Source organism: Rhamphochromis sp. 'chilingali' (genome assembly GCF_963969265.1).
Source record: "Rhamphochromis sp. 'chilingali' genome assembly, chromosome: 19".
NCBI lineage: Eukaryota > Metazoa > Chordata > Actinopteri > Cichliformes > Cichlidae > Rhamphochromis > Rhamphochromis sp. 'chilingali'.
This window is the reverse complement of record NC_137946.1, coordinates 27,394,595-27,416,797: the sequence shown is the minus strand read 5'-3', so window position 1 is coordinate 27,416,797 and position 22,203 is coordinate 27,394,595. Positions and strand designations below refer to the sequence as shown.

At 40.4% G+C, this 22,203-nt stretch overlaps 1 protein-coding gene across 3 annotated transcripts in view; it reads right to left on the bottom strand.

The window, feature by feature from the left end:
- The window catches only part of cadm1a (cell adhesion molecule 1a), a 501,479-nt gene that overhangs the window by 27,002 nt on the left and 452,274 nt on the right, over positions 1–22,203 (bottom strand). For 2 of the 3 annotated variants that reach the window (XM_080866462.1, XM_080866463.1), the window contains one exon: positions 16,521–16,553. The exons of the other annotated variant lie outside the window; for it this stretch is intronic. In XM_080866462.1, coding sequence (XP_080722588.1) covers positions 16,521–16,553 — 33 coding nt within the window. The remainder of the gene's footprint in view (positions 1–16,520; positions 16,554–22,203) is intronic. 3 annotated transcript variants of the gene reach the window in all.

Genomic DNA, 22,203 nt, shown 5'->3' with positions numbered 1-22,203 from the left:
GCTCACACCTACATATGGATGCTCCTTAAAGACCTTGATTTCATATTCAAACAGGGTAGGAGTATTTTTTTAACATGCAGGGTTAATATTGTAAAGCGATAACTTTGACTTCGTATAAGGGAAAAATATTAAATGTTTTTGAAACATGGTACAAAACACAAACCTTCCAAATTGTATTCTTTCTACTTTTAAATGTGGAAGAAATTGCTCTTAAAGGCCTCAGTTACACAGGTCTCGAGACCTGTTGGCAACCATCTGGCAGTCTCTGCTCTCTAAAATGTGTTTCCTGACCAGTTGCAAGTGTTTGCTGTGGATTACAAGGTGAAATTGAATGCAAAGAGGTACAACCCAGTTGCAACTGCTTTAGCTCCTAGCAGATTGTTGCAGTCGCCTGTAGTTTGCCGGCAAACACTACTCGCCAAGCTGCAGTGAAAAGAAACAGAACGTTCACCTGTGCTATGCCACAGCTTTTACTTTGAAAGCAAATACACTCTGTTTCTGGCTGAAATCCCACTATTAAATTAAATTAAATTAAATTTCAATTTAATTGTATTCATATAGCGCCAAATTACAACAGCCTACATATTTGCTTATTAAGCACATATCCTGGTCAAAGACTTCAAGATTCCTCACAGTGTTACTAGAGGCCACGGTAAGTATCTGGTTAGACCCCACGTTTGCTAAGATTTTTAGGGGCAAGTACAATAATCCCAGTTTTATCTGCATTTACAGATACAACTACACTACAGCTTCGAGAGTAAACGAAGTGCATTTGCAGACAAGCTGGCTCTTCCATGCAAACTACAGGCAACTGCAGCAATCTGCTAGAGATTGAAGCCATCACAAGGAGGGTTTTGGTGCTACGCCCTTTTTACCTCTGGCAACCACACAACAACTGGTTGGGGAAAGCACATTTTTCCTCAATCATCAGGAGATATCAGGGTTTGGTTGCTATGTTACTGAGGCCTAAAAGAGGATCCTTTGTTATCCCATTGCTGTTGCATCAAGACCAGCATCAAAATGACATCTTGTGTATAGAACGGCATAATACATGTGGTAACCAAGGATGTGGCGATAATGCGCGAGTATATTTTAATCCATCCATTATGTTTTACTACACATAAGAATTTTTGTTCCCTAAACTAAGGAAAACAGCTAAAGAAACTTAAAAGTCAAAAAATAAAAAAGTTAAATTAAAATGTAGAAATATCACGCTCAGATAAGACTCAAACATCCCTTTTCTGGTTAGTCATGCGATGGTGCCATGTGACACCACACTTCCTAATGCAAACTCGGTTGTTGTGCTTCTTCAGTTGTCATAATAGTGTTCTGAAGCACTGCTGGTACTATGGAAAATGATGCTAAAGGGGACAGCTGGGATAGGCGCCAGCCACACTGTGACCCCGCATTGGATAAGTAAATGGACGGATGGATGGGTGGATGGACCCTGAGCAAGAGTCAGCATGTGATAGGAGTAAGAATGTGTCGTAAACAAACGTCTATTGGTGGGTTTTAAGATCTTGCGACGACAGATCTCGGGTTGGCACAGTGTGGAATTAAACTGGGAAAACATTTACTTTAACTTTGTGTGCCAACACTTGCGCTGAAAGCCAAGTGAGAGAAAGAGAAGCAAGCGAGCGAAGAAAAATGCCACAACAGAGTGGCCAGAGCCTCGGAGAGACCTCATGGGCGAGAGCTGCACGTTCCATTTAGAAAAGGAAGGAGGAAAGAAGGCGCTGTTCACCAGCTATTAATAATCAATTTCAATTTCCTCTCAGATCTCATTTTTATTTTTTGAATATTAAATAATAGATATTCATTTTAGATGTGTTCCACACCACTGAATAAAGGTGTTTCCCTACAAAATCCAGTCAGACTGTAACTTTTCGCTCCCCGGCCTGCCGGCCTGCGTTCTCCTTGCCAATACTGGATGAGTCAAACTCAAAAAGAGTACAACTGTCTCAGATGAAAGTTTTAAGACTCAGCTGCTGTCATGGCAACACTAGTCCTACATGCAAATTGTAATAAGAGCATTCAAAAACAAGGAACATGCAGGTCAAATGCCTTGGGATCCTATTTTGTACCACATTTCATGCGCACCACCTGTTTTCTCAGTCTGCTAGGAGCTGAGAGTATCAATCCATTCCTGGAAATTAACACTTAAGAAATGAATTCAATATAATTCATTATTCTACGAATAAAGCGGAATACTAGATAAACGACTGACATGCTATCCAAGAAATATTTTATCATGGAAAAATACATGAACCTAAAGACAAGTTATTTTGTGCTAATTATGGAGGGTCGTGTCTGCTCTGTGTGTTTAATGAGCAGTAGTCACTGCAGCATCTCGTGGCTCTGCAGTTTAGTGACATGCACTATGTGTCCTGAATTGTTGTCCTGATAATGGCATCTGACTATGGGCCTTAGCATTTATAGCTTATCTGCATTGTGATAAGATCCTAATTTGCATATTATTTAGGCAAAGGTTGCAGAACTGTCAACCAGCACAGTCACTGCCGAGTAAAAAGAACCAATGAGGGGCACTTTCAGTGGGCTTGTATAATGTGCTTTTTCACTGTGATGACACATGAAGGCAGCAAAAGGCTTATCTGTGGGCTACCCTTAGCCTAAATAAATATATTAATGTTACTGATACAGTAATAAAGGTAAAGTCAATAACTACTAGTAGGGTACTGAAACTATTTTAGGGTCTGGCATCAAATTATACAACGATATTAAAGTCTATGCAGAATTAATCCTTGTGTTTTAGATGACTGTCAGGTTTTTAATAATAAATGTAAACCTCCTGTTCCACCAGATCCCAAAGGTGCTCTATTAGACTGAGATCAGGTGACTTTGGAGGAAATTTCAGTACAATAAACTCATTGTCACGTTCAAGAAACCAGTTTGATGATGTTCATGATGGCATGATGTGTTTTCCAGCTGGAAGCAGCCATCAGAAGACGGGTACACTGTGGCGATAAAGGGATGGACAGGGTCAGCAGCAATACTCGTGTAGACTGTGGCATTAAAACAATTCTCAATTTGCACTAAGGTGCTTAAAGTGTACCAAGAAAATATCCCCCACACTATTACACCACCAGTAGCAGCCTGACCTATTGATTCAAGGCAGGATGGATCCAAGCTTTCATGTTGTTTACGCCAAAATCTGGCCCTACCATCTGAACGCTGCAGCAGAAATCAAGACTCATCAGACACGGTACATTTTTCCGGTCTTCTCTTGTCCAATTTTGGTGAGCCTGCGCGAACTGTATCTGAGTTTCCTGTTCTTAGCTGATAGGAGTGGCATGTGGAGTGGTTTCCTGCTGCTGTAGCCCATCTGCTTCAAGGTTTGACATGTGCATTTATAGTTCCCCTTCTTTATACACATACTGCATGTAAATGTCTGTTCTTACTTAATGACACTGGAAAATGCTATTGCAGTTATTGCTTGGAAACAGGAACCATCAAGGGAGGATGTCTTAACCAATATGAATATAGAATAGCATAATGCTATCTTGAGTAAAATGTATATGAGTATAATAAAAATAATTATTCACACTCAGACCAACTGTGAATAATTATTTAAGCCACTTAGCTCCGTTCACTCCAATTCATTGAGAGCTATCGAGTGTCCTCTAGGTGAACTGCAACTAATTTCGGTGCACTGGGACTAATAATAAGTGACCATGATCTCCATACATCAGATCTGGTGCTGAGCAGCTTTCTATTTCTTCACATAGTTGTTGCATTCTCTCAAAAAACATTTTCTTCTCAAGTTTACTATCAAGCCAGCCCTTCACCCAAAGAGTAAACAGCAGCTGCAGTGGAAAACAGAGGCAGGGAAACACAGCTCCCACTGTGTTTATGCATTTAGCTGTGACACAGGTGCTAAAAGGAAGCCTGAGTGTCTACTCAGTACATGAGGAGAACATGCAAATCCCAAACTGCATAGTCTAATAACGTCCAAGCAGGTCATTATACAATACAACATACACGGCCTAAAGGGAAACAATAATATTTTTCATAGCCAAATTTTCAAATTATGAGGTCAAGTTATCCCTGCAAGGCTTCAAAGTACCCTAAATGCTCATTTTGCATCAAAAAGATCAACTTTTGGATCTTTATGATGCGATAGAGAGGTATCCTTGATATCGTCATTGTCAGGCTCAGAGTTCTGGCTGTATGCACAGCAGATCCACCTGCCTGCTGTTCAAACCTTCTGTTTTAAAGGGGTGGCCATGCAAAGGAAATCTGCCTAAAGGAAGTGTGGCCTAAAAGGGAGATGAGGTAAAACGCTTGTTTTATATTGTGGATGAAATAAGGTGCTGAACAAGGATTCTTTTATTAATGGTAATAATGCAAAACTACACTATTAGAATTCAGGGGTAAAATAACGTAGCTGGAAATAGGTGTAATAGCTCCACTTTGAGATTATGGTTTATTATAATCAAGCCCCCAATGAGAAAAGAACTACTTACCCCTTACATAAACAGGTGATTCAAACTTGTACATTGATTATGTAAATGCAGTTAACAGAAATAGGAGGAATAATAATCTCGGACATATTACACGATAGCTTGGATAATATCATTGTTTTCATCTGTAATAACGCTGACGTTTAATGTTATTTTTTATATATTATTACTATAGCGAACATGCAAAACTTTTCCTACAAAAGGTTTAAAAGGGGCTTGATGTGGTAGCAGTTACTGTGAGGCTGATCCTGTGTTGCAGGTGTTCTCACTTCAGCAGGTAGCAGACCTGGGCGACAGATGGGGAAGATTGACAGTTTGGATTAGTGTGAAATAATCTCACTGATGTGTGCACATCTGGTGGCCCTAATGGTGTAAGCAGCAAAAACACATACATTAACAACACGATAAAAAAATACATAGCATGGATATTTTCAAGTGATAAAAAAATAATTTTAATAAAAAATATTTGAAACAGCAGTGCACACGGGCCTAATGCAGTATTTTCACATTCTTCAGTTTGGAAAAGAAAACACGAATGCGATGTTTTGATGCAGGAACGAGAAGAGGCTCGAGTGGCACCTGCTTTATATTTATGACTGACGGGTACTAAAACTATTGCTATATATCTCAAAAATTGCCTCTAAAGTTGTTGCACTTATTGACATTGCTTAAAGATTTCACTCCACGCAGAGTGAAAGCATCACATCTGTGTCACAGGTGAGAGGAATAACCGCTGATTACACTTTAAGCATTTCAGCACTTTGCTGTTTATTTCATCATAAAAAGCCAGAACGACAGACAGAACCTTAGAGGTTAACTTTCCCTTCATGAAAGGAGTGTGACTTATAAAAGTAGATATGCATTTTTTAAAGTCACATAGAGGGAGGGGGCTGTTTGTCACCTGTCACACTCAGTTGTGTGCCTAAAACTAATTAATGCAGCATATGTGCCTTATTTGAAGAGAGCCCCAAAGGCAGGTTCAAGCCACTGAGTGCCAGCCTCTAATACAAATGCATCTATCTGTAACATACACACAAGCACTCGCAGTGAAGGTCTGTGAGCGACTTCGCTTGATCAAATAACACCACATTTCTTAAAAACAACGTTACCTTATTATCTGTATTGTTAACGTTTCTTCCTCAGTGGATCAGCTACATAGTGTCCATTGCTTAAAATCACTACAGCGTCCTTCAGTCTTAACACTTAAGCAATTCTTACTTTTACTTACTTAGAGTTAAAAAACAAAATAAACAACAAGAAAAAGATGTTCACCTGGATTTTGATAACCCACCAGAGATAAAATCCTCCACAGGTGAAGTGAAGTACATTAATCATCATATTAAGGTGTGATGTTCTGTCGGGAAACCCTGAGTCTTGGAAGTTATTTTGCCGTGTACCACACACCTAAACATTGTTGCAGACTGATCACGCCTCACCAGTCTGCAACGTCCCTTGAAGATCACGGTAAGGAGCCAAAGACACGTGCTCCTCGTTCTACTTGAAGCCCAAAAGAAATGATCTGCTGCCAACTCCTGGTTTAAGGACACCCGCAGGGATCTCACAACCATGCCACTGTTTTGCCAGGTGATCTCAACCACTCTCCAAACAACCGCTGCAACCGCTCTCAGACAGAATGATGAAGGTTTGCAAATATCTGCCGTCTGATTTAAAAATGCAGAGAGATTGCCAACACGTTGCAATCAGTCTGACTCACATTGCACCAATGAGAGCAACTCGCCTGCAATGTGCCTCTTTGCAATAGAGGACTTGATTCAACTGGTTTGTACCTATTCTTGATTTACTTGTGTAAGTCTGCACAGTCATGTGTGAACCACTGTTAAATGTATTACTTCACTGTGCGTGAAATAAAAGACTGTATACTACTTGTGCTGCTGCACTGGTTCTTTGCCATTCTGGTTCTTCTCAGACATTAATGTCAAAAGTAAGATGACATCCATTTATTAGTTTTCATACTACAAGTGCTCTTTAAAATACTGTAATTTTGTTACCATTTCTGATAGAGACAAAACTCACAGTTCCATAAAGAGGAGACGATGAGCTTTAGTCAGTGTATCACAATAGCACAAGGTCCTCACAAGGTCTGAGCTCAGACAGAAAGATTTTGCCACATGTGCTTCAGATTACCTTGCCTAACCATTCTGGGCTAGAGAGACAACTCAGATGGTTCCTGGAGGACGGGAATTATTATTTAATTTTACAGTGAAAATTACAAAAGTAAGTCCATTGAGCCTGTCTAAGTCTTGGTCAATAAATATTTGAACTGTTTTTCCTATTTAAACTCCTATGGAGTGAGAGTTAGGAGACAGCTTGTAAAGCCAGTTTGGAAATATGAATGTCTTTGGCATGTGGGAGGGAGTACCTGAGGAGAACCCACACTGGTACAGGTGCAAACTCAATCTAGAGAGATCCCAGCAGCACAGCTACGGTTACACTATACTTCTCAGGACAATCACATCTTGTTGACAGCACTTTGCCAGTTTCTTCTACATATACAGTCGTGATTTAAATACAGATAGACAATAATGTTGCAGTTCCACCAAAGGTCTTTCTCTTCCTATAACAGCTTGCATTTTGTGCAACACATCACGCTGAAATAGCTAAAACTATATCCTGTTTTAATGGCATTAAGTTGAGATGTGAAGCTTTAAGAGAGATCTTGTTAACATGACTTCTAAGCAGATATATGGAAGTTTTTCTCTGCCTGACATCAAAGATTGCATGTTTTCCAGAAGTCCATCTGTTCAGATCTGACTTTTAAAATAATTCTAATTACAAACCACATTATCAGTATCAGATCTTTTAAAAAAACATTTATTTTTTTTTTTAGCAAAAACAATCATCAAACCAACGCTGTGCCAGTTAAAAACCTGCCACGGTGTCCCTTTCACCTACCAATATGTTAAGTAGTCAGTGATGTTGGCAGTGCCATCTGTGGCTTTGATAGTCAGTCAACCCAAGATCATCTGTGCGCGGCTGTCTGAGCTTTGCACCGACCTGTTCCTCATGTCAAAAGATTTGGAATTCTGCCAGAGTTTAATACACATGTCTGTCCAAATGATTTCCACGTTCACGACAAACGAACATACGTGGAGCCCGCGGATCAAACGCGCAGCAGACAGAAGCCGCTCTTTAAGGAAAAGAATTCCCACAGCTAGCTGCCGGATACTGTAGCGATCAAATTCTGAAGTCACAATCACTACATTTGTTGGACATCAGTACCAGAGTAATCTGGCACACCGTGTCCTTGTCATTTAATGAATGTCTTGTCTCTTTAATGACATTCAAATGTGACAGCTTAGTCCTTGGATTAAAGAGAAAAGTTCTCTGGTTCACCTGCTGCAATCCCACTGTGAGCAGAGTGGCCATTATACTGCTGTATTCCTCTCCACTATTAGGTCTCTGAGCGCAGCTCAATTATCCCACTACTCTCACATGCTTGCTGACAGCCGTGTTGGCAGGTGTGTCCTTTCCAGACGTGCTCACCTCTCCGGATTGGAAATTAGTGAGTGCACCTAGCCATCAGCAAAAGCAACTGACATCCTCCACCAGCATGCCCTTTCATTAAGAGTGAGGAGATGGAAGTGAGATGAGAAGAAGAAATGCTGCTGGAACATCTAACAGCAAAAAGCTGCCTCTGAACTGTTGGCAGCTTTTGTGCATTTCTAAGAAACAAACTGCACGCGCAGAGTTGATTTACATCATGCAGGTTACATGATGAAAAGAAATCCTCCAGAAAGAAACGGACCGGTTTTTAAATGTGGCGTCCATGGGTGCAATTCTGGAAAATATATTGAAATAAATCAATTACTTTGCTCACTTTGAGGGAAAAAGTGGCCATGAAGGAGATGAATAAACCTCTTTTCATTATACACCCTCAGAAATGTGAATGAACTGCGAATATAATCATGTATGATTGTGTTTGGACTCTAAAATATCCATCAAGTTTGCTTCAAACCTGACTGAACTCCTCTGTTGTTTATGGAGCCGTTTCTTTTGCTCGAACAGAATTTTGGTTGGAGCTTTGAAATTGTTTGTGCTGTCCTGCAAAATGAGTTGGTATCACTTTAGTCAAGTCTTTATATAACTCTTTTTATAGTTTTTGTTTCACATGAGCGGCTCCAACTCTGCGGGTCTCACGAGTGAAATGACTTCTTACCACAACAACTTCGCAGAGCCAGAAGTGCAGCCGAGTTTATCCACATGCATAATAAAGTCAGTCATTATGTCTGAGTTTTTCCAGTTCCTGGCTCTCTCATTTCTCAGCTAAAGCTTAATTTATAAGAACAAAACGTTTCAACACCCACTTCTCCAGTCCACTGGTAGCTCATCTCAAAGCCTCTTCTGTTCTCTGCTGCATGTTTAATTTGTTCCCTCCTGCACTCCACGCCTCCTCCCCTGTACCTAGCCCATTTTACAGGGAAATGGACAATCTTGGGAAGAGCCTTCCAGTTCAGCAGTGTCTCGGCTTCCTTTCTCTTTCAGTCACGAAAAGCGGGACATCGCCATGGCAACTGCATTTGAGAGGTTGTAAGGAGTGAGGCGGTCAGTGCGGACAGAGTCAGAGGCTGTTAAAAGGCAGGGTCTGACTTGGTGTTACAAACTACGCCTGGAAATATGAGCATGAATTATCACTTTTTTTTTTTATCGTGTTACTAGGAGTCACCAAAATTCTTGATTTTGGAGGGAGCGCTTGAAGGGAGCAACAAGTGCGTTTCACTTGGCTTTCTGAAGTGATTTAGCGATGCAAAGAAAGTGATTTAGCAGTGTTGACAATATTTGACAAACCTGTAAATTTGAGCATGCTGTGTGAGTCATGCAGGCCAGGTTCAGCTTATTTGTCCAGATGAAGTTATTCTTAACAAAAGCTCAAGTTGCAGCTGTTAGGCTAAAGGCTACGCCGACCAGATGCCAAGAAACTAAATATAGGACTCTTAGGACTCTCAGTAGTAGCACGTAAGTCAAACTTACACCCGAAACACGCATAAGCATGTTTGATGTTTAGCACGTGAAGGCAAAGAAAAAAAAACTTGAATTCCCTCGCTAACAGATTGGCAGATGTCTGTTTGATCACATGCTTCTTTATGTCACGTTCGTCCACGTGCGAAACTAAAAAAACATAACTGGTGGGGGAAAAAAGAATCACCATCCATTGGCCTTCAAGAGTACAGTCGCTGCATTTCTTTTTCTTTGTGTTAGCTTCCATCACACTCTGCTTAAATCTGCATAGCCTGTGGCTCCGTGGTGACTCGTAATTTTCCCCGCTGGATGTAGCGGAAGCTGCAAAAGACTGTGACAGGTTAATCTGCACTTGACCCAAGATGATGGCCTTCTCTGCTTCTCTGGATACAAGCCAGACTTTCTAAAACGGTCTGTCCTGCACTATAACAATTTGAGAACCAATAAAAAGGTGCAACGCTGTCTCAACATGAGGGACAAGACATATTCGTCCTGTGAAGTCCTACATAAAGAGGGGCTAGTCCTGCTCAGACAGAGCATAGCCTACCTGGCCCTACAACCTGCCTATAAATGTACAAAACTATCCTTGCCTTTTCCACGTTTCGGTTTTTGTATGCACACCTGCAACACGGGGTGTGTTTATGGCAATAAAGCAATGTGTCACTCATTTTTATTACTGGGGTCATAGAGGGGAGGTTGAGTGATTTTTGATGACAGATGAAGCAGAGAAATAAACAATGGCCAATAGGTACAGGTTGTGCAGTAGCTGCAGGCTCTGTGGACGCTCTAATTTCCTCCCTTTCTCGCAGTAACCTGGTGTCTCGTTTGCCAGCTGGATGCATTCACATAGCACTTCTCCACAAGTGTCTTACAATTCATCTCTCATTCACTCGCACGCAAACACACACACATGCAAACTATCAACAATGTGGAGCGTAAAAGACTAGTTCAACCTTTCATATATCCGTTTAGTGAAAAATATGAATGATATTCAGCATTGTAAATGCAGCTGAATGGGGCTTAATTATATCAAGCTTATCCAATTTTTCTTTCCTTTTTTTTTCAAAAGATGAAGCTGAGTTTACAGCTGCATCAGGCCTTGGTGAAATTTATCTTTTGATAAGTAAAGAGAAGAAAATTATGCAACAGCTAGACTACATTTGGCTGTTATTTAATACTAAGTGCAATAATCCTTTCTGTCATCGTTGTATTTTTACTCAGTTGTATATAGTATTTGTATTTGTATTCTATTTTTATCTTATTGTATATTTATTTTATTTTATTCTACTGTATATAGTATTTTATTTTATTCTATTCTGTACAGCTGTGTACTGTATTTATTCTTATTGTATTCTAATTTTTGCACTGTCCACTTCCTGCTGTGACAAAACAAATTTCCCACGTGTGGGACTAATAAAGGTTATCTTATCTTATCTTATCTTATTTCATTTCAATTTTATTATTTATAGCCTACTGTAACGCTGTCTCCTGGAGATTCATCGTCGCTGTTATTATCTGCATTTGCTGACTCATCAGTTTCTAGCTAGCTAGCATTAATTAGCAAATTAAATCGGTCAGAGTTTTGAACTGTTGAAGAGTTGTAAGGTAGAAAAAACACAAGCAAGGGTTTAATTTGGGATTTTGCAGAGGCACAAAAAATGTGATCCTCAGGAGCATTCATATGAACAAGACTAATATGGATACAACAAATACCTCCAGCTAAATGCTGAACTGGGCTAGTCTCATTGCAAAACACACAATGTCCTCGGTTTCACCTGGTTTTACCTTTAAAAATGAAAAAAATTATAATTTGACATATAACTTTTGTGTCTCTATATTTAGTATATACCAGCTCTTGAGGGGATCCTCAGACTCTTTCGCTCTGTTCACCAGCTAGCTGCTACAGTGTATTTTTAGAGCTTTTTTCCTTAAAAAAAAAACAAAAGAAACACTCTGCCTGCTGCTGCAGTGGGCAAGAGTGCTGAGAGTGAACCAAAAACAGTTACAGTTGCAGGTGTGACAGCTAAACAATGAACTGAAAGCTCTGCAAAGATGAGGGGAGCATTTTCAGGTGCTGTAAGCACCGCACAGCAGAATCGATGGTAAGCTTAAAGTTCTTTGGGAGATACAGAAGTAATGCTCAGCAGCAGCAACAGAAAACTTTTGTCATGCAATATGAATGCTACTAGTACATACCGGGCTTCCGATTTTAAATGGAGAGCCCCTGAGATATCTTCAAGGCATAAAAATACAGAGTCGGTTCAATTAAATTTTAAACAGTTTATTTATACAGTGCCAATTCAGATGCCTTCAAATGCCTAAAGTCACTTTAGGAAAGTGACTTTAGAAAGTGAGAACTTTGACAATCAGATAATCTCCTTCAAGCAGCACTTGGTGACTGGGGGAAAGAAGAACCCTGTTTTAACAGGAAGAGGAGGGAGTGAAGAACAAATGCTCATATCTAGCTCTAAATGTAAGCTTTATCAAAAAGGAAATTTTTAAACCTAATCTTAGAACTACAGAGGGTATCTTTCTCCTAAACTGGGAGCCGGTTCCACAGTGAAGAAGCCTTCTGTTCTGTCTTTGGAAACTCTGAGAACCTGCAGTCTGCGAGTGAATTTCTCTGGTCCAATAATAGCTGGGTTTTTTGCTCATTCCAGACCTTTATGTGAGAAGAATGATTTTAAATTCAATTCTACATTTGACAAAAAGCCAATATGGGTGAAATATGATCGTTCTGTCTAGTGCCCGTTAGCACTCTTGTGGCATGCTGGATCAGCCGAAGGCGTAAAGCGTGCCTCGCCACTTGGCTGCCATCTTGAAATGGCCCCTGCCATGTTTTTGGGCAATTATTTTGAAGCATTACCTAAATAAAGTTTAATTTTAACGGTCGCCTGGACATAAAAACTAGAGAATCAGCAGTGAAATCTGATTTAAAAACAAGTGATTAAACTTTAGGGGCGGCACAGTGGTGGTCTCACAGCTTGGGCTAGGTTAGTTAGCATGTTCTCCTTGTGCCTGTGTGGGTTCTCTCTGAGTGGGTTTATCCCACTGTCCACATACATGTTAGGGATCACTGGTGTTTCTAAAGTGGCCTTAGGTGTAAATGTGAGCATAAACTGTTGTTTATCCCTCTCACCCTCCCCATGACCCTGAGTTTGAGAGCTGTTTCTAGGACTTCACTTGTCTGGACAGAGACCTCAGCCCACTCAGTCCTCTCGCCTTTGCATGCAACAGCAGTGGTGGCATCTCCTTGGTACATTTATATATATACATATATTTCACTTGCTGACAAATATACTTAAAAACTTAACTTACATTAAAAAAAAGATTTTCGAGGTTAGGCAGGAATCCATGCAGATCATTTACAGGGTGGTTTCTTTTATTTCAGGCTTGTGAGAAGGAATAAATATTGGAGGAAACTTTTGACCTCTGCTTAAACTTAAAATTCATACACATTGATAATTTTTGACTCCTCTGTTCATTTATTTTAAATCAGAAAAATGACTAAATTGAAGCTGCTGAAGTGATTTTTAATGCTTAATGTAAAACTACCAGTAAACAAATCTTATATTAATGATGCACTACTGCAGTTAATTGCAAACATCTAAAAACTGACTGCGGTCTCGGATGAACATCTGGGGCAACCATTCAAAAACTCATAAATGTTAAAAACACATCTTTGAAAAAGGAGGACAAAGCATCTGTGGTCTCTTCAACACAAGTGTTCAGCATCATATAGAGGAAGCAGACCTCACTGCTGCTGAGAGAGGACACCAACGAGTCGGGAGGCTCTTCATCTTCCCCCAATCCCACCTGGAAAAATCTGACTACATCATGGTCACATTAGACAACATTTTACAAAAATATGTGAGATATCGCGATTAATGCAGAATGTTAAGCAATTATAGACCTTGATGTCAATGACTATGCATTCAGATGTGGCGAAATCCGACAGTCGGCCTACTTTTCACTAATTAAATCCATAACTGAAACATAAAAGAGCACCAGCTCTGATATAGATTAGCCTCTGCTTCCTTTGGGGTGTGCAATACATCAAAATAACAAACGATAGTAATTAAATTCGTCAAGTTCTCCCAGAAACGTTTAGAATTACAGCTAAAGGTGAAATTCCTTTTTTTTCCCCTGTATGTTGTAGGTTGTTACTTGGCACAAACCAATACAGGAAATCTGGTCATAACTCCCTTTGGGATATAAAGTTTGGATTAGTTCAACACAGAGTTCTGACCTTTCGACCCCTGACCCAACACTCATGAAAATTAAATCAATATTTTCCTGAAAACCTCCTGTCTGACAGCTGCTGGATTATCGACCACTACAGGCAAGAACGGATCTTTGAATGCCTCATCTAATATGGCTGCCTTTATGTAGGAAATCCCCTTCTTAATTTGAATACAGTTACTATAATATTCATACTGATACCGCTGCACTGATTCAACTTAACACTTCTTACAGTGAAAAACTCTTGAACCACAATTCATTCCATCATATAAGGAAACAGACTTTCTTGTCATTGTTTAGAAATGGTCTTGCGTGTTTAATCTCCAAGCTTCTGGAGGTCTTTCATTGAACATTGGCTGCTTCTTCACTTTTCAGTCCAGTCCTTGTAACAAGGCATTTTAACAGGAATGTTGTTCTTGTTTTTTAAGGCATTTAACATAATCATTCATGCAGAAGAATAGCACCACACTCAAGGAATTAACTTGTTTAGTCTTTAAACACAACAGATAACTCAGCAAAGAGCCAGTTTAACTTGTCTCTTTAAGCAATTTCAAACTTTGAGCCTATCCATCCATCCATCCATCCATTCGCTTCCACTTATCCTTTTCAGGGTCGCAGGGGGCGCTGGAGCCTATCCCAGCTGTCATAGGGCGAAAGGCGGGGTACACCCTGGACAGGTCGCCAGTCTGTCGCAGGGCTAACACACAGGGACAGACAACCATTCACACTCACATTCACTCGCACATTCACACCTAGTGGCAATTTGGATTATCCAATTAACCTATCCCCACAAGCTGCATGTCTTTGGACGGTGGGAGGAAGCCGGAGTACCCGGAGAGAACCCACGCAAACACGGGGAGAACATGCAAACTCCACACAGAAAGACCCCGGCCTGATGGTGGAATTGAACTCAGGACCTTCTTGCTGTGAGGCAACAGTGCTAACCACCGTGCCACCGTGCTGCACTTTGAGCCTAAAATAACAAAAACACATTTTTTCTAGCGCTGTCAGCGCTAATCTTGTTAAAATGACATTAACGCCATAACCGCATTAAATCTCCGTTAGCGAGTTATCGCGGATCGCCCCGTGCGTGGGACTGCACAGTGTCAGCGCGGTTAGCTCGTTAAAGCGTTAGGGCCGTGCATCCCCACACACGGGGCGATCTGCGCTAACTCGCTAACAAAATTTGCTGCCTTAATGCGGTTAACGTCATTTTAGCAAGATTAACGCTGACAGCATTAATTTGTTTGCATTCTTTTGTAGAATCTATGCAAAAGGCCAAAGACAACAGAGTTTGGCAGGCATAAATCAGCACCAACAAGTTGATTCCCAAATAAATATTAGCTGAAATATTGTCATAATCCCAGCATGGCGTGCAGTGTGTTGTTAAACAAAATCTGAGGAAACTTGGCAAGCTATCTACTGCAGACAAACAGCATCTGAAAGTTATTCCCGTTAAAAATAGGGAATACATCAAAGAAAGACCTGACACAGGATGTAAGAGATGCATCTGGCTCTTCAGCTGATCCATCTCCGTTTCACTGAAGCCATCAGAAAATGTCTCAGTGGAAGGGAGCCTGTCAAGAAGCCATTCTTAGGAAAAAAAAAAAACAGGCAGAAAAGGCTGAGGGATGCCAGTTTACAGAAGACATGGAGTGAAAATCAGTGGCATTGGAGTGATGAACCCAAATTGGAAATTTCTGGTTCAAACTGTGGCTGTGAGTGTCTACAGCCATCTGGGAAACACGCTGGAGGCTCTGTCATAGTCTGGTGGAGGAGATCTTGTCAAAACGGATGGAATTGTGAATGCATAAAAGTACCGTCAGATTTTGATACACTGTGCAACACCATCTGGAAAGTGTCTCAGCGGGAGCCACGTCTTTTTTCTGCCGGACAATGATCCCAAACAAAGAAGACTGGAAAACTATTCCTGGTGGTCATACCAAATATTGACTTTCATGCTTGTGTAAAGAAATAAGCAGTGAGTCAAGACTTTTGCACAGTACTGTATGTGTTTCATACAAATATGCTGTTGAAAACAGAAAAGAAATGTTGGTTTGACAACATTTTAACAGCTGTTTGTCTTATTGACTCATTTTCAGTTTGACTGAAACCATCATAAAATTATTCAACAAAATTAATTACCATAAACAGGTCAGCAGAGGCCTGCTGCTCTTTTTTTTGTTCTTCAGCCCTCTAAGATGGTCATTAGAAGTCTGTGAAGTGCGATTCAAATTTCTGCAAAACGAACACATGCTTAACAGAAAGCTCGTGATAACGCCTTCATGAATTTGGTCCCACAAATTATGAAACTGGAGGCACGAAATTATGAAAAAAGGCTGCAAATTAGGTGAAATTGGAAAATGATGTGTATCATCTTCATTCAAGTAAATGAAAACAATTAAATTAGGTCTACTTTTGCCCCAACACACAGCATCATCTAATGTTGCAGATATAATCAGCCCTGGCCTCAGTGTGGGTGATATTCCTCTGTGGCACCTTCAGGGAAACACTGTAATTGGTTAGTTGGTGAAACCATTTTGCAAGTGCAGCTGAAGTAAGAAGAATTAGAAGGGTTTTTATATATATTTGACAGCATAACTGCAATTAAAGTAAAATGCAGCCTGACTGGTACCTGCTTCAGTATGGCCAACATAAACCTGACACACAGCACAAAGCTGACATTTCCAGGCTGGGCAGCCTGGCACAATAATGTCTGTTGTGTAACAGTAAAAGCAGGCATGCTGCAAAGACAAATATACAAGTTAAAAAAAAAAGAGAGAGCAAGAGAGACATAAGGAGGAAAGTAGAGATACCAACCATGAGCTGCAGGTTCAGTGCTGGGCGCAGTGTCTGAGCACACAAGGAGAGGACATGGCAGTTGTGGAGGGAGGTGTGGAACAGGAGGAACAGCATGCAAATAAAGAAGAATTGGGGTGGGGGAGGCAGGGAGGGAGCAGGGCAGGGGGAGAAAACAAATGACACCCATAAGCAAGCATTCAGAAGACCAGAACATGACAAAAGACATAAGACTTAAGGGAAATCAAAGGGAACCAAAGGCAGTGCAGAGATAAACACGGGCTTGCATTCACACACAAAAATACACTTTGCACTGCACACACTGGACGTTCGACTCAGAGGGGAGTGTGGCTACTGCTCGAGGAGATATGGAAGAGACTATTATCGTGTGCTGTTGGCAGCTTTGGTGTGCAGAAATGAAAGACTATCGAGGGGAAATAATTGTGCAGCCGTCTTGATGTATCAGTTTGTGACTTGGAAAACATTTCACCAGCACTTTATGAAGGCAATGTTTCATATGGCAAATAGTTAAGTAAAGCAGAAACAAAGTAACAGAATTCATTGCTGAAATAACTCTGCATTGAATGAGATACAGCAGCCAAATTATCACCAGCCAACTCTTATCACTTTAGGCTTTTTCAACACCAGGTTTTAAATTTAAATGCACTTTCCTGTAGTTGGTATTCGTGAGAGTGGCGACCTTACATTTTAGCTCCACTACTAGTAAATCCAGCTAAAATGATCTTGACCGGGACTGTGTAAAACTTGGACTGATGAGTGTCAGCTTGCAGTTTTTTTCTTCTTTTTGTGGAAAACGCTACATAAATTATCAGCTGCTGCACATCCTTGAGTCTGCCGTCAGAGGATTTCAGATGCTGTTAGATAAACTGACAAGCGCTGTCTCAATAGATGTTACACCTGCCCTGCTGTGCAGCGTTTGCTATCAAGCATGACTACTTCACCATTTTGTTCAGCAGCACTGTAGCTCGAGAGGAAAAAACGTTATCAAATTTGAACATTATCTGCATTATCCAACTTCGAAAAATGTGGTGGCATCATGGTAACTAATAGAATTTCACAGGAAAATTATATTTACAGTGTATATTATGCGTAGCTCTTGGTTAAGTAAATACAGACATTTCACATGGCTTATTAAGTTTAGTTGATAGCTGGAGATTTATAATATTTCAATGACTTAAGCCATTTGAGATCCATCAACTCAGTGCATTTAGCAACGCTGGCTGCTTTGATTAGGTTGCTTTTACATTAGACCAATGTGTAAAACAGAGACAAATCACAGCCAAAGCTGGTGTAGCTTCAGTGCACACAGCAGACTGCTACACCCCACTGTATAATTGGTGAGACGAAAACAAACAGTTCACTCTCATTTAAACTACCAGTTACATGTCTTTAACTATGTCAACTGCAGTGTGTTTTAAAAGGTTCAGTGTGTTACATTTGAGAAGATTTGTAGTCTTACTCATATATTATTTTTGGGTTTTGATTTCAGAACGTACCCCTAACATCTTCTCTATGTCTAACATACTACATGTGGACCATTTGTAGAGAGCATCCTGAGACACTGGCCGTTTATAATAATCAATGAAATTATGTGCATTCTGTGTCTCACTTCGACTATAGAGGTCCATCGCAGGTGTAGCCAATCAAAAGATAAGTTCTACTCCGTATCCGCTCTGCGAATGATCCGCATATGAAGTGCTCGTGTGGTGGAAGTAACCCTACAATAAAGTTTAGGCCCTCCTTGACTATGAAAAGCCGATTATTCTGAAGCAGGACAGTTTTGTTCCCGTGTGTCACTTCCAATTCTTTGGTCTTTTCTCTCTGCAGGGACATGTGACAGGGCCTGTAAGGCGTTGATACAGATAGATGTTATTGCAAGTTAGAGATTTGTGCTCGGTGCTAATGTGCAGGGAACAATAGACCAATGCCACACCTCACCTCTGCTGCCAGAAGCTATGATACAGGGAGCAATTTCACAAGGTGAGTCCGTCTTAGAGTTACTGAAGTCTCAAAGGATCCGTTCTCCTTGAGTAGTTGAGACATGTCAGTGCTAAATAACGCCCTGGGCCAGGGATTAGACTGACAATGCATATTTGGTGAAGTTACAGCCCTTAGTATGAGCCACAGAAGTGACCAAAATAGTTCTTTTTTGCAATTGGATGCTGTATATAGAGAAATTCTTTGAGCCAGATTAGTAAGGTAGACTGTTAAATGTGGACGTGCATTACCCAGCTATCTCATTTTGTGCCGCAAACAAACAAACGAAAGCGTAAAATCCCCACACAATAAACTTGCTTGATCCTGATTACAGAATCCTGTCATACCAAAAGGATGCTGTATTAGTTCTGAAGTGACAATTAGGTTTACACTGTTATATGTTGACAGAATGACACTGCTTTCCACAGGAATTAGGAGGTATAAAACAATACCCTGGCGTAAATATGACAAGCAGGATCCTATTTCACTAATTGTGAGTGTTTGGGCAGTGGTATTTACAGTTGCACAATAGTTATTTTGATGTTGTCTGAGTTCCAAAAGGATTGTTGACAAGTATTAGCAGACCTTAGAAAAGTCTTTCATGAAGCAAGTCGTGCTACTTGGCAGTTTTTTCAGGCTAACAAGGCCAAGCTCCTATCTGGATAATGGAAAGAGACAAGTACACGATCAGCAGTCACATTTGATCAAATTTGTTTTAAAAGTGGTGGCTGTGCTCAAAAATGAATTTGAAAATCTTTTTTGAATTGCAGTCACCACATTGCGTCTGTATTTACGGCTCAGTCAGGAGTGTCTGCATTATCAGCAACAGCGTCTGTTCGTCTCGCCAGAGCAGTGAACAAATATCATGCTTATCACATTATGTATAGTGTTGTAGGGGCAAAAAACCCTGTAAACTTACACATTACATGCTCTGATATTTATGGTGTTTGAGTCACATTCACATGGAGATAGGTAAAAGTTTAAATAGCTTAGTGTGTGTAAGTATTATTGCAGGGTGTTTTTTTTTTGTTTTTTTTTAATAAAAATGCAGTGCAAATCTCTCTGGAAATGCTGGCATCTAAAAATAGGCATGAAGAAGGTCTGAAAAATGCTCATTTTAGGTAAAATGTCATACAGGTAGACAGCTGCAAAAATCTCTGGTAGTGGAAAATGTTGGCAATCTTAAGACATGGTTATTTTCAGGGACCAGTGAGTTTATTTTATTTAGCAAAAACAGGCGACTGAGAAGCAGAGGACATAAGCTGATTCAAACTTTTTCCAGAATCAGTCTGTTGTTGGTAAAGACTCAGGTTTAAATGCCTGATGCCTCGTACTCTGATCATCTCCGGTGGCTTCTGGAACACCTTTTTAGACTCTGGTAAGTGTCGCAGAAGCATTTTTGCTGACTGTTGGTGAAGAAATTCAAAATCCAAATCCAGGCTCTGACACGGAGAAGAAAGACAGCATAAATGAACCTACATATTTACTATGATAGTGAGTGAAGATGCATGTCTCCTAACAGCTGACTGTTGCATTCTTCCATCCAGCAACACATTTGACTCAAGTGTCTCCTAGTTTGTCTCTTTTAAAGCCAACAGGGAGGACAGATTTGTCCTTAGGATCTTTTAAATGGCATATCTCAGCCTTACAGCGTCTCTCTCACAGCAGTCTATTTGGTAAATGTTCTACATGGCTGCAGCCCCCAGAAGCAGGGAGTAATTTTCTATTTAAGGTTTCTGTATTTATGGTGGTGACTACACCTGTTATGAACAGTTTCTTAACAATAAAACCAAATCAAATGTCACACTACGCTGACTTTTCATTTCTTTAAAAAAATGTTTATGAGGACCAGAAGGTGGAGGCAGGTCTGCTGTACTATTATCTGCCTTATATTTTCCTAAAACAGAAAGAAACAAGGAGTTGTAGAATATGATCCCATTTTTTAATTGACTGGTGACACTTCATGAGTCTATGAGAGAGCACGGGGGGAAAAGTATTTGTATAGTAGGAGGAAATAGGGAAATGACTGGCTCGACTATTTTGATTTTATACATTCCAGTATAATAGCAACAGCAGCAGATCAGAGCACATCTTATGAAGGGTTAGATCAAAAGATGATAATAGCCTCTTTTCAAAACATCTCTGCCACCGGAGAAGAGATTTATGCACTGGTGTTCACTGGCATCCAAATGTAAAATGAAGCCTGTGTCGCTGCAAGCCTCAGTCAACAGAAAGGCAGCCTGACCTGCTAACCCTCATTACACTGTGGGTGGTAACCATGTGGGACCATTCAGTATGTCTGCTGCAGAGTGATTGCCTGTACATTTTTGAACAGCCTCTCTTTCCAGCAGCCCTCTTTCACCATCTCTAGCTTCAGGTCAACTGAGACATCGGCATTGTCCTCGCTGACATTCAGAGACATGGTGAGGACATGGCTTCATGACTAGTTGTCATGATTCCCACAAGCCCTTTGGTGACTTACTGTGACACGAAATCCAGCTCAACATGCAGAGATAACTGCGTGCCAATCATAATTATATTGGTAGAAATGCATTAGGGGGAACCCTGCAGTACAGAAAAATGCCAACATGCTGCTGGGTGTCCCCGCTGGCTGTTAGATTACTTTTTTGTTGGATCCACTGACCTGGCTTCTCTACTCTGGCTTTAGTTTGTGATTTCCTATATTTCCCAGACTTTTCCGTCCCCCGTGGAGCGCTGCTGATAGAGAAACTTGTATCTCTTTCTTTTCAACAAAAGATTTTGCTCTGTAATAACAGTTGAATGCTGGAGAACAACAGAAAATCCAGGAGGAAATTCTTTTCAAAGTCAGTTTGAGGTGCAATCGTATTATAGTGATCTTTATTATTTATTTTTTTAAGTTTCTGGTCACTTGTTTTTTCTTCTTCTTGGAACAGACACAAATTTAACCCAGTAGTGAAAGTGCATTACAATAAATGTTTTTAGGGATAAACCTTTCTCACTCACTATGTGCTAACAGACCTCTCTGCATTGAATCACACTTGTTATTGATCTCTGTCTCTCTTCCACAGCATGTCTTTATTCTGTCTTCCTTCTCTCACCCCAACCGGTCGCAGCAGATGGCCCCGCCCCTCCCTGAGCCTGGTTCTGCCGGAGGTTTCCTTCCTGTTAAAAGGGAGTTTTTCCTTCCCACTGTCACCAAAGTGCTTGCTCATAGGGGGTGTAAAATTATGATATTATTTTATGCCATGTTATACCCCTAATTAAAGATTGTGAATTATTATGTAGTTTTAGTTTGCATTATTCTCCTGAATTAGAAGAAGCTGATAACTATTGCATTAGTTAAACTGATTTGCATTACATTAAATTGCTGACTTGTTGTGAATGAATGATATTGTTTTATGATGCATTATATTGCTGAGTTATAAGAAATACTGTTCGCAGAAGGTTATTGTCTAATTTGTCTGAGTAGAAGAGAACAGAGTGTGCTGGAGTTTTCTGCCCCATTTCAGCAGGAGCAGATAAACAGGGAGCCAAGGTCGTAGCTTAGGCGCTGTGTGAGAGAGAGCATGTGAATGTTTAGGCTTTTTATGATAAGGTGGAGGCACCAGAGGTTATAAAAGTTTGAGCAATGCTCCACCATTTTGAGATTTTGAGGCTGTCTGCATCAGTGTCCATCTCCCACGTGTGTGATCATTAAATCATCGTTTGACTCAACCCGGCCGGA